General features: G+C 34.0%; 1 protein-coding gene across 1 annotated transcript in view; it reads right to left on the bottom strand.

Moving 5' to 3' along the window:
• ADAM32 (ADAM metallopeptidase domain 32) overlaps positions 1–17,572 on the bottom strand; it is a 203,511-nt gene that overhangs the window by 25,734 nt on the left and 160,205 nt on the right. Inside the window, exons 18-19 of the mRNA XM_082374769.1 lie at positions 6,456–6,555; positions 5,270–5,323 (exon numbers count right to left, since the gene is read on the bottom strand). Of these exons, the coding sequence (XP_082230895.1) occupies positions 5,270–5,323; positions 6,456–6,555 (154 nt within the window). The remainder of the gene's footprint in view (positions 1–5,269; positions 5,324–6,455; positions 6,556–17,572) is intronic.

Raw genomic sequence — 17,572 nt, 5'->3', positions numbered from 1 at the left:
ATGAATTTTGGTTAGGCAAATATTTCCTAGATACAACATCAAAATCATGATCTATAAAAGAAGATATTGATACACTGGATTTCATCAGAATTTAAAACTTTTGCTCTTTAAAAGAGTGAAAAGAAAAGCCTTAGACTAGAAGAATATATTTGCAAATCATATATATAATAAAGCACTTGTATCCAGCATTTATAATGAACACTCAAAATACAATAATAAGAAAACAAACAATCCAGTTTTTAAATGATCAGAAAGTTTTGACTGACTCAATAATAAAAAGACAACCCAATCAAAAAATGGGGTCTTTCAGCTGAAACTGCCAACTTCCAGTAATTTGTCAAAAAGACCAACACAAAAGAAAAGAGAAGAGGCACCTGCTATACATTCTCTAGACCTTTTAGAAAACATGGGGTTGTTCCTTTGGTCACATACATGGGAATCTACAAAAAAGTGATATTGTAGACAGCAAGGGAACTGGCACTATTTAAAAAAGGAATGTCCCACAAATGTTACAAAAACTGGGAGTCTACAATGTTACCCAGCAGGCTGTTGGCATTGTTGAAAACAAACAAATTAAGGGCAAGATTCTTGCCAAGAGAATTCATGTACTTATTGAGGATATTAAGCACTCTAAGAACCAAGATCGCTCCCTGAAATGAGTGAAGGAAATACGATCAGAAAAAGAAGGAAGCCAAAGGGAAAGGAACGTGGGTTTGACTGAAGCACCAGACTGCTCCATCCAGAGAAGCACACTTTGTGAGAACCAGTGAGCTGGAACCCATTCCCTATGAAATCATGCCATAATAGGTGTAAAAATAAATAAATAGAAGACCTCCGGATTGTAATTTTAATTAATTAATTTAAAATGGGTAAAATATTTGAATACACACTTCTCCAAAGAAGATGTACATCTGACAAATAACCACATGAAACAACTGTCAGCATCATTAGTCATTAGAGAAATGTAAATTAAAACCATAATGAGATGCCACTGCACACTATCAGAATTGCTAAAATTAAAAAAATATATGACCATATAAGTGTTGGTGAGAATGTGGAGGAACTAGAACTCTCACATGCTAGTGGTTGGAATATAAGATAGAAGAACTGCTTTGCAAAACAGTTTAGCTCTTTCTTTAGAAGTGAAACATATACCTACCATACTACCCCGTCGTTCCAGTCCTGGGTATTAACTAAGAAAAAGAATGCGTACGTTCACATAGAAATGTGTATGTAAATGTTCATAATGGCTTTATTTATAACAGCCAAAAACTGGAAAGCATCCAAATAACTATCAACAGATGGAATGGATGAACAAATTATGGTATAATCATACAACTGAATACTTATCAGCAATAAAAGGAAAAAAACATGATCACACAAGAACATGGATGGATTGCAAAATAATCATGGTGAGTGAAATAAATCAGACAAAAAGAAGAGTACATACTGTATGATTCCATTTATATAAAATTCTAGAAAATGCAAACTAAGAAAGCAGATCAGCAGCAGTATGGGGGGGATAAAGCAGGTGGAAGAGGCAAGAGTGGGGCTTACAAAGGGGCACGAGGAAATTTGGGGGCATGACAGATATCTTCATAATCTTGATCATGGTGATGGTTTCATCAGTGTTACTTTTCAAATTATCAAAACATACAAAATTATACACTTAAAATATATGTAATTTACTGTATGTCAATTATACCACGATAGAACTATACATTAGAAAAAGAACAAGCTATTGATACACATAACATCATGGATGAATGTCAAATGCATTATGCCAAGGGAAAGAAGACATACTCAAAAGATTACATACTACAGTATACGATTCCATTTATACAAAGTTCTGGAATTGGCAAAACTACAGGCAAAGAAGACATCTGTCAGTTCCAGGAGCTGAAGGTGGGGTGAGAGGGAATTTTGAGGTGATGAAATTGTTCTATGTTTTATTGAGGTTGTAGTAAGTGTACGTATTTGTTAAACTCATAGAATTACATAAACTAAAGAGATTAATTTTACTACATGTAAATTGTATCTCAGCTTTTAAAAGCTTCATTCTTAGTGTCAAAAGAAAAGAAGAAAAAGGAGGAGAAGTATAAAGATGAGGAAGAGAACAACCATCACCATCTACCATGGAGGCTAGAATGGAAGACCCTAAAATATAGGGATTTCAGAAAAATAAAAGGGATATAATGGGGAAGAGTCAATCATTGAAGAGATAATGACTGAGAATCTTCCAGAACTGAAGAAAGACATGATAATTGAAGATTATTGTGAATTCAGAGCTGGAAAAATAAAAACAAACTCATATCAGAACAAGTAATAATTCAGTAACATAATACCTTGGACAAAAGAAAACTTGAGAAGCTAACTTAGAAAAAAAGTGCAGCAAGTATAAAGGTAAAAATGAATTAATTAATCTGACAGCAGACATCTCAACAACAGTAAATGCCAGAATTCAATGGCATCATAAAAGGGCTGACAGAAATAACTGTCCACCTAAAATTCTATACCCGTACAGAATTTCAAGAGTGAAAATGAAATAAAACCATTTCCAGGCATATAAGGCAAACAGATGATTACACATAGACCATCACTGTAATAACTACCAAAGCAGGTACTTCTCCAAGAAGATTGAACCTAGAATGAAAAAAGCAGGATTCCAAAAAGAATGGCGATAATTATGGCATTGGTACACAAACCATGTGACAAAATTTCATAATATATACACACACATACTCAAAAATGAGTGTATGTATGTAAACACTGGTGAATATGAATAAGGTCTATAGTTTAATTGATAATATTGTACCAATACCAATTCTCTGGCTGTGAAAATGCACTATGTTAATGTAAGAGGTTATTACTGAGAAAATCTAAGTGATGAGTACAACGGAATTCTGTGCTATTTTTGCAACTTTTTATATTTCTTAAATTATTTCAAAGCTAAGTTTAAAAAAAGGGAATCATAAAGAATCTGGGAAATATATCAGGAAATCCTAATAAGTATTAACTAAATATAATAATGATAAGAACACAATAACACAAAACTTATTTGGAGGGAACTGAAAAGCCAAATGAAAAACAGATTGAAAAAGATAGGTTAGTGTTAAAGGGTTAAGATCCTTGTGTTATTCAGAAGATTATATACAATGATTAAATTAAGACATTATACAACATTAGCTACAAATGCTAAAAGTTAACAAAAATCATTAAAACAATAAAAACAGAATATAAAAATTTACAAAATAGTAGAAGAGAAAAAGAAAAGAAGAAGAAAAAGCACAATCAAGAAAATGGATTTTGGGAAAAGGAAAAAATGCAAAAAAAAAAAAAAAGAGGATAATAAGTAGGAAGAAAATAAGATGGTAAATTTCAATGTGAATATATGCCATCATATATTAAGCATATAAATGTAACAAACTCCACTACTGCATTTCATATAAAGGCTGTTTATAAGATACCAACTAAAATCAAAGAAAGGTTGAAAATAAGGGATGAAAAACATGTAATAGGTAAGTCTAACTTTCAAAGAGCAAGTTGATATATAGCAATATAAGAGTGAGAATAGAATTTAAGATACAATTATTAATGATAAAAAGAAAATACACCAAGAATATATAACTACATTGAACATTATGCATTTAGTCACTGCCTCAGAGTATATAAAGCAGAAGTCTCAACAATCAAAGAGAAAGCCATGCCATATTGGAAAACTTTAGTTTGCCTCTCATAGAAAATAAATTATCAAGTAGAGAAAAAATTTAAAAACCCAGTAAGTATAAAGATGATTTGAAACAGCACAATTAAAAAGTTTGTTCTAAAAACAAAGAAAAAAACATACTGTATCACATTAATTGAAGCATGCGTATCAAGCATACATTTTTACAAAAAAATGACTTCCTTTCTGGTTCCAACATTTAAGAGTCTAAATTATAGAGACAAAGCTTTCCCAATAAGGTAATAAAATTGGAAAATAACTTTTACAGCAACAAAAATAAATCATATAACTGACAACTAAAGACCATGATTTGTTCATGATTTAAATAAGAAATCGTGTTGGAAGTTTCTAATTTTTTTAACTGAATATCAGCTGTATCTTAAAAACTGGAGAATGTAGATGAAATGATATATAAGGGAGAAAGTTTTCGCTTTAAAAGCATATTAGAAAAATAAGAAAAATTGAAAATTAATAAACAAAGCATTAGACTCCACAAAGGTAGAATTAACAAACACATAGCAAAGGTGAAGAGAGTAGCAAAGAGGAACAGAGCATAAGTTAAGGATAATAAACACAAGGAAATACAGGGATCTCAACAGAACCACAAATTATATTTTGAAATTACTAAAAAATAGAAAAACCTCTGAGAAGACTGCTCATAAAAAAGAAAAAGGAAAAAAAGGAAAAACAAACTTAGAATTAGAAGGGTAAACATATGTATAAAGTATAAATATTTAAAATTATATATAATTCTAGATATGGCACAGGGATGTAGCCATGTGTAGTAAAAATATGTGATACACACCAGCTTTCAGTGCAGAGGTTGTTCTCTGCAGAGAGGGAGATGGGGAATTGCAGCTGTATATACAGTGGTTTATTTCATAAGAGAAACAAAATATTCATGTTTATTTCCAGTGGTGGGCAAACGGTTGTTTGTCACCTTGTTCTGTCTTTGTTTTTGAACTATATTTTTAAATAAAAATATTTTATATACTAAATTATAAATTTGCCTTCTGAAGACTTTTCCCAGAGAATATTTTTTAAATTATTTCTTACATGAGGCAGCAATGCAAATTGAAATATTTCATTTGTGATAAGGCTCATAAATCTGCATTCCAAATAAATACTTCTGGTACTCCTCCTGTAGGTGACACGGATCACTGGGCATTTGAAAGCAATAGATATGGATACATTTTAGTTCTTCCTCTCTCAATTACCAAGGCGATGACATTGGCAAGTTATTAAAACCACATTCCAAAATTTTTGCGTCTTTAAAATAAGGATATTCAAAACTATCTCAAATAATTAAATGAGATACTGATGTAGCATTCAAAATTCCTGTAAAATGTAAAGTATTATGGCTGCTCATAATATTTCCTTATATGTGACTAGATTTAAATGGTACTAAAGTTTAACTTCAGAACACAAATTCAATTTACTCGCTACTTTGCGGTTCCTCTTTCTTGCTGAACCACTTTTTCAAAGGCTTCCATGAAACAGCTACTATGGTTGCTACGACGAGAACAGGTAAAGCAATGTAGATACCCAAAAGCCACCGCTTCTTCCCAGCCTTCTCAAAACCTCTTTCCTTGATTAAACCTAAAAATAAAAATACATTAAAAAATCAAGAGTAAAAAAATTAAGCTGTCTACTTTTACTTTCAAGTTACAGCAAACTAATTACAATGTTCTTAATTTTTATTGTTATTCAAGGAACATGGAAAAATAATAATAGATTCATAATACTTAAGACTATCTCTATAAACTCTCATTCTAAAAGAATAAAACTAAGTTCCAGAAAGTTCCAACATATTCTACATTATACAGTAGCTACAGCAAAATCCCACTATAAGTGGGACCCCAAAACTTCAATGATATATAATTTATTTGTAAGGTTATCCAACAAACTTGCATTGTTACAAGGTGCATTATCACAGAATTCCACTATATCTGTGCATATCCTGTTTTTCTTTATTAGACTGTTGGCTCTTTGACATTTAGGGACCTGTTTTTACATACGGAGTCACTGCAGTGCTACTAAAACGTCACTGCCATACAAAATAGGAGACTTGATTCCTAATCCTAATTCTGCAGCTAGTTAGCACTGGGTATTCTTTAAATTCCATGAGGAGTGGGACTTCGTTTTGCTTACTGTACATGCCTAATGCCATATGATGAGCACCTGGTATATATTAGGAATTCAATAAATATTTGCTAAATCAATGAATGAATGACAAAAACTAAAGTCATCGTGAACAAACAGAATATTGTTTTAGCCCCTTCTGTCATCTCTTTAGCAGCAATTAATAGATTTTTATCATTTAAACTATAAACGCCAGACTAAAAACTTATCTTCTATTTCCTTTATTTCTTCTATAACAGACACATATTAACAGTGCTGGACACAGGGTGTGTTGTTTGTATAGAGCTGAGACCACAGGATCAGGCATAAAAGGGGGAAAGGTTGAAAGACAGTTTAAAGGAGAAAGTCAGACATAAGTAAATAAAAATTTTAAAAGATTTCCTCAGCTTCAATCATATTCAAAATTAATATTAGGACAAAAAGCAAGATTAAGAAAGCATATTTGGTGTCTATTTCTTGAGGAAGCCTATTTACCTTTTAATTACAAATACTGGTTTCTTTCAAAGTGGCAAAAATCGAACTTTGTCTTTGTGGAGGTAAGCAATTTGAGAATTTTATTAACTGGATACAAGAAGAGATAGATACTTGCCCTGTCCCCCAGGCAATCTGGAAGATTCTCTGGAGCGCGCTTGGCAATCTGGAGGGCTGTAGCCACTGGAACAGTTGCACGTCATCTCGGAAGTGCACACCTAGAATCATTTTTTTAATTCAAATGATCATTTAAAAATATTTTCTCATAGAAAGTAAAATTATCAGATGGATCATCAAGCTTACTTTTGTATTTTCATCTAGTGTAATTTTATTTGATTTATTTAGAGAGAGAATTCTACAAATTGAATGCTTGGTTTTTTAGCCTAAAGTGCACACACGCACACACACATGCTAAAAAGCAGCTGTAAAGTGAGGCTCACAATATTTGCACCTGGAAAATTTAACACCTTCAAATGTTCACCTGAAAATTTAGTGTGCAATTTCAGAAACACATAAATTCTAATGAAAATGAGACCATTCCAGTGGTGTGTTAGAGCCAGCCAGTATCAGCTCCCAGGGCTGAGTGTGTAACATCTCTTCCCATCTCCAAGTTCAGTGACATCATGGGGTAGTTTGAAGTAGTTATACTTACAAATGAGGACTTTACCCTTCCTCACACTAGTTGGTAAACATTTACTAGCATAATACGGCCCTAGACCAGGATCGGGTTTGTTTAATTTGTTAGCTTTTGTTTGTTTGATTTTTAAGCAAAGGTTTTTTTGTATTCCAAGAGGGCATCAGATAATTAATTTCTGTAATTAATTAATTAATAATAGCAAACAACTTTATGGTGCTTACTATGTGTGAGTCTCTATTCTGAGCACTTTATATAGATTCACTCATCAAATCCTCACAACAGCCCTATAAGGTTGGGACTATTATTATTCCTACTTTACAGATGAATAAACTGAGGCATAGATATTTAACTTGCCAAAGGTCACATGGCTAGTAAGTGATGGAGACAGGATTTAAACTGAAGCTATCTGGTTTCAGAGTCTCTGCCCTTGACCACTATGCTACGCTACTTCTCAAAATAATATAAAACATCTCTCAACTTCTAAGATCTCAATTTAAGAACATGAATCTAATTTCTTTATTCCATGGCTTAAATGTACAGGAAAAAAGTATTCTGTTTGGGGTATCCATTGCCTTAGCTCTATCACATCACCTTCATGTTGTTGTGTGTGTATGTGTATGCCTACTGTGAAATACCTCACAGAAGTAATGTCGTCCTTCTCAGGAGACACCATGTTGTCACTTTGTCATAATATTGTGTTGTTACTTTTGGATCACTTGGTTAAGGTGCTGTCTTCCAAGTTTTTTCCACTGTAAGTTACCATGCCTCCATTTGTAATTAATAAGCAATTTGTGAGGAGATACTTGTGAGATTATGAAAGTATCTGGGTCCTCGTAGAACTTTCACCCACTAGTTTTAGCATCCATTGATAATTATTTAAATCCATTATTCCACTCCATTATTCCTTCTATATTGTTTATACTATAAAAAAGAGTTTTCCCATATCTCCATTTATCTATTCAGTTACTGTTATTGGTAAACATATTACTGATATAATCAAAGGATCTTTGACAAGGGTGCCAAGACCACTCAATGGGGAAAGGAGAATCACTTCAGCAAATGGTGCTCGGAAAACTAGATACCCAATGCAAAAGAATGAAGTTGGACCCTTATCTCACATCATATATGAAGATTAACTCAAAATGGATTAAACACCTAAATGTAAGACCTAAGACTATAAAACTCCAAGAAGAAAACATAGGGGGAAAGCTTCGTAACATTGGACTTCACAATGATAACTTGGATATGACACTAAAAGCACAAGCAACAAAAGTAAAAATAGACAAATGGCTATACAACGACCTTAAAAACGTTTGTGCATCAAAGGAAACAATCAACAGAGTGAAAAGGCAACCTATAGAATAGAAAACTTGCAAACCATATATCTGATAAAGGGTTAATATCCAGAATATACAACGAAATCCTACAAGTCAACAAAAAAAATCAAATAACCTAACTTTAAAATGGGCAAAGGACTTGAGCAGATATTTCTCCAAAGATGATATACAAATGGCCACCAAGAATATGAACAGATGCTCAACACCATTAATCATAAGAGAAATGCAAATGAAAATCACAGCAATAGAAACAACAAACAACTGCCTAAATGTGCTATAAATGCCAGAATACATTATTATTGTGTTTACTTTAAAAAGTCAATTGTCTTCTTAAAAGTTTAAATGAGGGCTTCCCTGGTGGCGCAGTGGTTGAGAATCCGCCTGCCAATGCAGGGGACACGGGTTCGAGCCCTGGTCTGGGAAGATCCCACATGTCGCGGAGCAACTAGGCCCGTGAGCCACAATTACTGAGCCTGTGCGTCTGAAGCCTGTGCTCCGCAGCAAGAGAGGCCGCGATAATGAGAGGCCCGCGCACCGCGATGAAGAGTGGCCCCCGCTTGCTGCAACTGGGGAGGGCCCTCGCACAGAAACGAAGACCCAACACAGCCTTAAATAAAAAAAAAAAAAAAAAAAGTTTAAATGAAATATACTATTTTATATTTATCCACATCTTTTTCATTTCCAGCACTCTTCATTGCTTTGTGTAGATCCACCTTTCCATATGACATTATTTTCCTTCCATCTGAATATAGTTTAATATTTCCTTTAGTGCATATCTTCTAGCAACAAATTCTCTCAGATGTTTATATCTGAAAAAATTCTTTTATATCCTTAATTTTTGAAATATTTTCATTGGATACAGAACACTAAATGACAGGTTTTTTCTCACACTTAAATGATGTCATTTAATTTTTTTTGTCTTACATATTTTCTGATAAGAAGCCTGGAGTCATTCTTATCGTTGTTGCTCCAGATGCAATGTGTCTTTCTCCTCCAACTACATTTAAAATATTCCCTTTATTAGGGAAAGCAAGTACAGCAAAATGTTAATCACTGGTAAATCTAAGTGAAGGGTATGTGGATGTTCATTGTAATAGTCTTCAGTGTTTCTGTAGCTTTGAAATTGTTAGGGGAAAAAATGGGGACAAAAGAACATCATATTTTGCTTTCATGTTTGTTTCAGAATGAATAGGATTGACTGACACCAATAATTTATCTTTTTATAACTAAAGCAACCACCTCTTTTATTAATTGGAAGCTACCTGTTTCAATCAACCTTGGTTGAGTAGAAATCATAGTATAGATATGGATTTTAGGCCTCAAATCTCTGCTCTTAGTCCTTTGTATATTTTTTATTGTCATTTATTATTGTGACAAGCCAAAGTTGAGCATCTGTTCTTGTGTTCGATATTGTTTGTGGGCATTTGAGACTACCTTCATGAATATATTGGTGTAGACTTAATCACTCAATGTCCCTTTTTAATGTAATAGTTTAACCATCACACACATAGCTATTTCAGTAAACCTCTTTATCTGAGAAATATGGTTAAGTGGTTATGGTCTTAAGATAATAGTAATGAACATCTGCTATTTTTTTCTTCCCAGAATCTACACTATTCAGCTGGCAACAGTATCTGAAATTTTCTTGGGGGAAATGAATCCTTTATAAATCGGCAGTGTGGTTACTGTGGGACGTGACCCTGCCCAGCTTTGATGCATCACACTTTCCATGCCCAGAGGTTGGTGGATGAACCAGATCAGGCCAATTAGTCAATGTATTGGAACCCTTTAGAAAGAGAAGCTATTTGTTTCAGAGTTACTGCTGGTAGGATTTAAACTTAGAGCTGCTGAATGCCACTTTCATTACCACGTGTGTGGAGAGTCTGCATGAAAGTGAATCCTAGAGGGAAGGGAGCCAAATCGAGGGATGGAGGGAGGCAGAATCCTGACAGCATCATCTGAGTCTTGGAATCTAGCCATGCTTGGACTTTTCAGTTATGTGTATCAGTCAGTAATAATCCTTCTTCTTGATACATTATTAGTTCTTGATTATTTTCATTATTATATATTATATCATTATTCATTCATAATAAATAAAAGTTGTTTTTTAGCCTAAAAAAAAAATACTCCCTTTATTGTTGATTTCAGTAATTTGATTATAAGGTGTCTCGGTATGTATCTGTGTTTTTCTGGCTTGAGGTTTATTGAACTTCCTGGAACTTTGAGTTCATGCTTTATCAAATTTTGAAAATTCCTTAAAATTTTTTCTAGCCTCCCCTCTTTCTCTTCTTCTGCAACACTAATTACACATATGCTGAACCATTTGACAGCATCTAATGGGTCACTGATTCATTTTTTTTTCAGTCTTTTTTACGTTTTTTGCTTCAGTTTGAATAGTTTCTATTGCCTTATCTTTAAGTTCACTGACATTTTCTTCTGCTGTGTCAGGTGTGCTGTTAATACCATCCAAAGAATTTTTCATTTCAGTTATGGTGTTTTCCTATTTCTATAAATTCCATGTGCTTTTTTATATCTCCCAGTTATCTTCTTACTGTGTTAATGTTTTATTTTAAATCCATGAGAATATTTGTAATAGCTTTTTTAAAATCCCTGTCAACTATCATTTTTAACACTGCTGGGTCTATTTCTATTGACTAAATTTTTCTCCTGGTATGGGTCACATAATTCTCCTTCTTTGTATGTTACTTTCTAAAATGTTATGATCGATACTGTGAATATCATATTGTAGAATGTGTTGTTTTCCTTTAAAGATTGCCATATTGGTGCTGGCAGGCAGTTAAGTTACTTGCAGAACAGTTTGATCAAGGCTTGTTTTTAAACTTTGATAGGGCAGATTTAGAATATCCTTTTCTCTAAGGCTAATTTAGTGCTACTAGTAAAGCATGACTCTTCTGGGATCTCTAGTGAATGTCCCAGGTTTTCAAAAACACCTCTTCACTCTGACTGATTGTAACTCAAATTAACTCCCAGCCTTCTGTAAACATTGATAATTGTTCAGCTTAACAGTTCTGTCATTCTTTCCCTGGTCTTGTGTGGTTTGATCTTCATCAATAGACCCATAAGGACCTCTATGCAAATTTCTGAACCTCTTCCTGCATATCAATGCTTCTTCCCTGGAACACTGCCTCACAGATTCCATCCACTTTAATCTCTCATAATGCCAATCTCCTTCTCCTCAAACTACTGAACCTGTGCTCAGTCCAGATCCCACCCAAGGCGCTGCAGTCCAAAACCTGACAATAGGAAGAGAGCCAGGGAAATCACATCTCTTTTGTTTCCCTTCTCTCAGGGAATAAAGCCCTATGCTGCCTATTGTCTAATATCTGAAAACTGTTGCTTCATACATTTCTTTCCAGCTTTCTACTTGTTTATGGCAAAACTGTGATTAAAGATCCATGTATTCTTCCATACTCCAAAAAATCCATGAACTTCTGAGAAAAGGGTAATTCTTTTAAAAACAGCAGATAGTAGCCTCACTGTTTCTCCACTGTGTCTCTCCTCATGTGAAAAAAAATACAGTGTGTACCCCTAGGGATCTAATTATGGTCTTGAATATCATCCCCTTTTCAAAAGTACCAGAGCTTCTCAGAGTGATTGGTTACATAAATAGGGCTGGATAACTCAAGAAGAATCTGAGACACATTGCATCAGAGGGCAAGGTTGACTTCCAAGGTACCTAGGAAATAACCACTATTATTTTCAATTTTCCTTTAAGATCCAGTCAATATAATAAAGCAATAGAAAGAACTGAAAGTACAGCCACTAGAAATAAATGGGTAATTCTATTGTTATTTTCAAGAGATGACTGTCTACCAAAAACCTCAAAAATTTTCTATAGTTTAGTAAGTTGCCTGAATAGAAATGAATATGCAAATATCATTAACTTTCTTACACAGTAAGTGTAATGAGGAAAGATCCCTAATCACACCAGTAACAAAACTATGTGATACGTATAAATAATTTTAACAAGGAATATGCAACATCATGTGAAGAAAACATAAAACTATACTGAAAATAACAAAGACTTGAATAAATAATCCAAAAATGGGATAATTAGAAAATTTGACATATCAATATAAATATTTGATTTTTACCAATAGCTATAAAATGTAAAAAATATTATACTGGTATGAGAATAGATAGGTCAAGAAAATAAAACAGCCATTATATGTATTTGACAAATGAATAATATACATGGCACCACATCTTAGACACCAATGGGCAAAAGGCAGGAATAGATAATTTACTGATCAACACATGGTTATTAAACATATGAATATATGTTCAATCTCACTAACAGTCAAAGGAGACAATTAAAACCATAGTGAAGAACTTTCTCTTGTGTATCAAGTTGGCAAATATCAAAAATAAAACAGTACTTAGACTTGAGAGGAAGAAATGTAAGAGGCATTCTCGTATGCCTATTCTCATAGAATAAATTTATAAAACTTATTGGAAAGCATTTAAAAATTTTAGGTTAATATCTTAAAGGGGATTACCCCCTTACACTCTATAATTCTAGTTTTGGGAATCTATCCTATAGAAATAGCAAGAATGCTTACAAATATTTATGTACAAGTTTGCTCATCAAAGCAAATTTTGATAATAATGAAGAATCAAATATCATATGACATTTAACATAACAGAATGGCTAAAATAAAAAAGTTACAGTCATCCCTCAGTATCCAATGGGGATTGGTTCCAGGTCCCCTGTAGATATCAAAGTCCTTTATATAAACTGCATAGTACAGTTGGCCCACCATATCTGCAGGTTCCACATCCATGGATATGGAGGGCCAATTGTAAATAATATTGTTTCTTATAACGATTTTTAGGCAATATTTAAAGCATGGAAAAGTTCTTAAGAGAGAAATGCGTGGGATTAAAAAAGCAAGCTATTTCCCTTTATATATAGTACCATGTCTGCTTTGTTGAATCAGTGACTCAATGAATAAATTTGCATACTCACACAGATAAACACATTTGATGAATGAATGAATAAGTGAATTTATACATATGTACACATGTACATACACTGACAAAGAAACAAAGCTTGCAGGAGAAGAGTTAACTCTGTATTGTAAAAAAATATGGTTAAATTTTTGCATTCTACTTTAGATTTCTAAATTTTCAAAGTCTTCAATGATGAGTAAGTACTACTTATTTTATGGGGAAGAAAAGAATAAGCAATGTCTGTGAATTTGAAGGAGTGAGAACTTAAGATTGTTAGCAGGTCAACAATTGCCCTATTGGACAAATTTAGGCTCCAGGTAAGTTTTATTTGACATGCCCAGAGTGTTCAAAGGAATATTTCTAGATCTCAAGCTCAAGAAGATTGGGGGTAAGGGAGAGAGGTGAAGTAGAGGAGGTATTTGTTTACACTGCAAGTAAATTTAAAAGTGTTTGGGCATTTTGGGAAAGAAATACGGCCTTAACAGATTTATATTAGAATTTTAAACATATATACCCTTCAACCAAGCAGTCACACTCCTGGTAATCTTCCCACAGAAATACAGGTGCCAGCATGCAATGACATACACACAAAAAAATACTTATTAAACCTATGTCTACTGACTCAGAAGGATTTAAGTAAAATATTGTTGAATGAAAAAGTAAGACACAGAAAAGTGCAATACCACCTATATCTATCTAATATCAATCCACAGACAGATATTCATTCAGCAAAGATTTGAGTTCCTACTATGTGCCAAGCAGAGCTCTGAGCTCTTGCTAATATCAAAGAATATATGTGTATATATTTCTGTACATGATTAAATGAGTCTAGAATAAAAAAAACAGTAACGAAACATGGTAAATTGATAACAAGAGAACAGTCAAAAACTAATGTGATAACACTGGTATAATTTTAAAGTTAAACTTATTAGTGAATTTATTTATGTGTGTGTATATATATGCATGTATACAAACACACATGTGCGTGCACAGAGACGTTTCAAAAAATAAACTACAATAAAGCAACATAACTAGGTAGGTGTGTCAATGGTGACACAAGTAGTTTAATGTCTTTCTTTGTACACCAAATGAAATTTACCCATTGATTTAGTCCATTGGCATATTTAAATTTGTGACCCCTGAAAGAAAGTTTTCAACAGAAAGAATATTTTTAAATTTGGATAGTGCTTTACACTTGTATTCAAATGTGACGGGGTTTTTTTTAACTTACTGACTTCATACTGCAATCTGTTTTTTATTATTCTAATATTTATTATTTTAATATTGTATGATTTGGGGCTTTAAGTTAATTTTCTGAAAGTCAATTCATAGAAAGCCAATTTGCCTAGGCCAATTCACCCAATGTCAGACTACCTAATAGTCAATTCATGAAATAGCTATTTAGTATTTTGGAATGCCAAATGATCAAATCTGAGTATTCACTGTTTTTTTAAGCTATTAAATTATACAAGATTGATTGGGTGGGGTGGCTGTCACTGCACTGGAAGATTTCTGTGAAGTGTTAGTAAAGCACTCCTTGTCTTCAGAAAAGCATCTTAATAAAATTTCCATTTATATATGCCCAATTTATATTTCTCTAGTTACAGCAGCAGAGACCCACTTTTAAAAATTTTTGTGAGAACAAAACAGTCTGGCACATAAGTAACTTGGAAGTCAGCACTCCATCCTAACAAGTAAAAAGGTGAACAAGCTGAAAAATCAACAATTTTTATGTCAGTCAGAGAACTAAGGTCACAGGACAAACTGCTGCCTCCAAAACTGGAGAGGCAGAGAGGCAAACACAGAGATCACGAATTACCAGAGCAGAAACCCCCACGGCAATTAGTACCAGAATAGGAAAAATTCAATAGTCATTGACTTACTGGAGGCTCAGTTTGGTCAAGCCTGAGAGTTAAAAACTCCAGGAGTGTCCAGTTATGGGTGGGCCCCACACTTGTGAGTTTTACCTCCAGGAGCTGGACCAGCTTCTCACAGTGAATATCAGAGAAAAATTCCCTTGTATTTCCAGCAGGGGGAGGGGAAAGGAAGCAGTTTTGAAATATACCAGAGTATTCTGTTCTTTTTAACAAGGCCTAACCTTAAGAGAAATTATTATATCAGAGCCGAAAATTACTGAGGTTTTTTCCCAGAACCTAACTGACATAGGTGAAGGGAAATTTCTAACTCTAGCCTACTTAGACATCCTGTTCCACCTAAGAAGAGGGAAAAACTGAGAAACACTTGTGAAATTCACAGACCAAAGATACAGGCTCACTAAAAGACAGACCTAAGGATAGGACTATAGAATGCCTCCCCTCCCCTTCCACACAGCTTACCACTACATTATTAAAGGCTTAACACTACTGCAGTTCCTTTTGCCCAGTCATCATGTCCAGCTATCAAGAAAAAAAAAAATCACAGGGTTTATAAAAAAGCAAAACACTCAGTTTGAGCAGACAGAGCAAGCATCAGAGCATCCTATGGCTAGGATGTTGGAAATATCAGACCAGGAATTTGAAACAACAATGATTAATATTCTAAGGGCTCTAATGAATAAAGTAGAGAGCAAACAAGTATGGATGGGTAATGTAAGCAGACAGATGGAAATTCTAAGAGAGAATCAAAAAGAAATGCTAGAGAGAAAAACTACAACAGAAATGAAGATGGGATAAGGAGTAGACTTGTCAGAGCTGAGGTAAGAATCTCTGAGTTTAAGGATTTCTCAATAGAAACTTCCAAAACTGAAAAACAAAGAGAAAAAGTACTGAAAAAAATCCCAGAAATTCCAAGGACTGTGGGACAACAACAAAAGGTATAACTTATGTAGACTGGTAATATTAGAAGGCAAAAAAAGAAAGATATGAAAGATATTTGAATCAATAATGATTGAGAATTTTACAAAATTAAGGTCAGACACCAAACCAAAGATCCAAGAAGCTCAGAAAACAACAAGCAGGATGCATGCCAAAAGTTAACATGCCGGTATATCATATTCAAACTTCAGAAAATCAAAGACGAAGGAAAATCATGAAAGAAGCCAAAGGGGACAAAAAACCTATACCTACGGAGGCACAATGATAAAAATTACATTGGATTACTATTCAGAAATAATGCAAGCAAGAAGAGCATGGAGTGAAATATTTAGTGTTTATAAGAAAAGAATCATCAAGCTAGAATTTGGTATCCTGCAAAACTACTCTTTCAAAAATGAAAAAGAGACTTTCTCAGACAAATCAAAATTGAGAAATTTGTCACCAGTAAACCTGCTGTGGAAGAAATGATGAAAGAAGATCATCAAAGAGAAGGAAAATTATATAGGTCAGAAAAATCAGATATACATAAGGAAAAATAAGCATTAGAGACAGAGTAAGTGAACATAAAATAACAACTTCTGCTGTTCTTCTTAACTGATCTAACAGAAACCAGATTGTTCGAAATAATAATAGCAACAATGTAATCAATTATGCATGTTCCTACGTAAATAAAATGAATGACAGCATGATACAAGAGATGGGGGGAGGATATAGATAATTTTCTTGCTGCAAGATTACTTACACTACAAGTGGTATAGTGTTACTTGAAAGTGGACTCAGATTAGTTGTAAAGTGTATCCTGCAAACACTAGGGCAACCACTAAAAAATGTAAACCAAGAAACATAACTGATATGTTAAGAAAGAACAGAAAATGGCATCATATAAAAGGCTCGATTACAACCACAAAAGGAAGAAAGCATGGAAGACAAAAATAAGAACAAAGAACAAAAGGCAATAAATAGATAACAGTGACAAATACGGTAGCTATTACCCAACTATATCAATAAGCACTTTGGATGTTAATGTTCTAATATACCAGTTAAAAGAAACTGGAGGAGTCCTGTTGAAGATGGTGACATAGGAGGATCCCAAACTCGCCCCCCTCCCATGGACATGCTGAATCTACAGCTACTATAGAAAAATTCCCTCTGAAAAAAACTCCAAACACTAGCTGAGTGACTCCAACACACCAGGCGAATGAGAAAACCCACATGGAAGCAGGTAGGCTTCTTACCATAAACCCCACCCCCAGTACAGTAACCCACAACCAGGAGGGAATTCAAAACCCCCAGCTTCTCACAGAGCAGCAAAGGATCTAAACCGCACCTCCGGCACCCCAACTTTTCAGACATGCAACTGAGAAACGAGCCTCACAAAACCCAGCTTGGAAAGCCAACAGGGCTTGCGTCCACGATATCCACAAGGTTATAGCAAGACATAATGTCAGCAATATGGCGAAGTGAAAAGCTACCT

Source organism: Balaenoptera borealis (assembly GCF_965194805.1).
Source record: "Balaenoptera borealis genome assembly, chromosome: 21".
Lineage (NCBI taxonomy): Eukaryota > Metazoa > Chordata > Mammalia > Artiodactyla > Balaenopteridae > Balaenoptera > Balaenoptera borealis.
The sequence above is the reverse complement of the archived record's forward strand: the minus strand, read 5'-3'. Positions and strand labels throughout refer to the sequence as shown.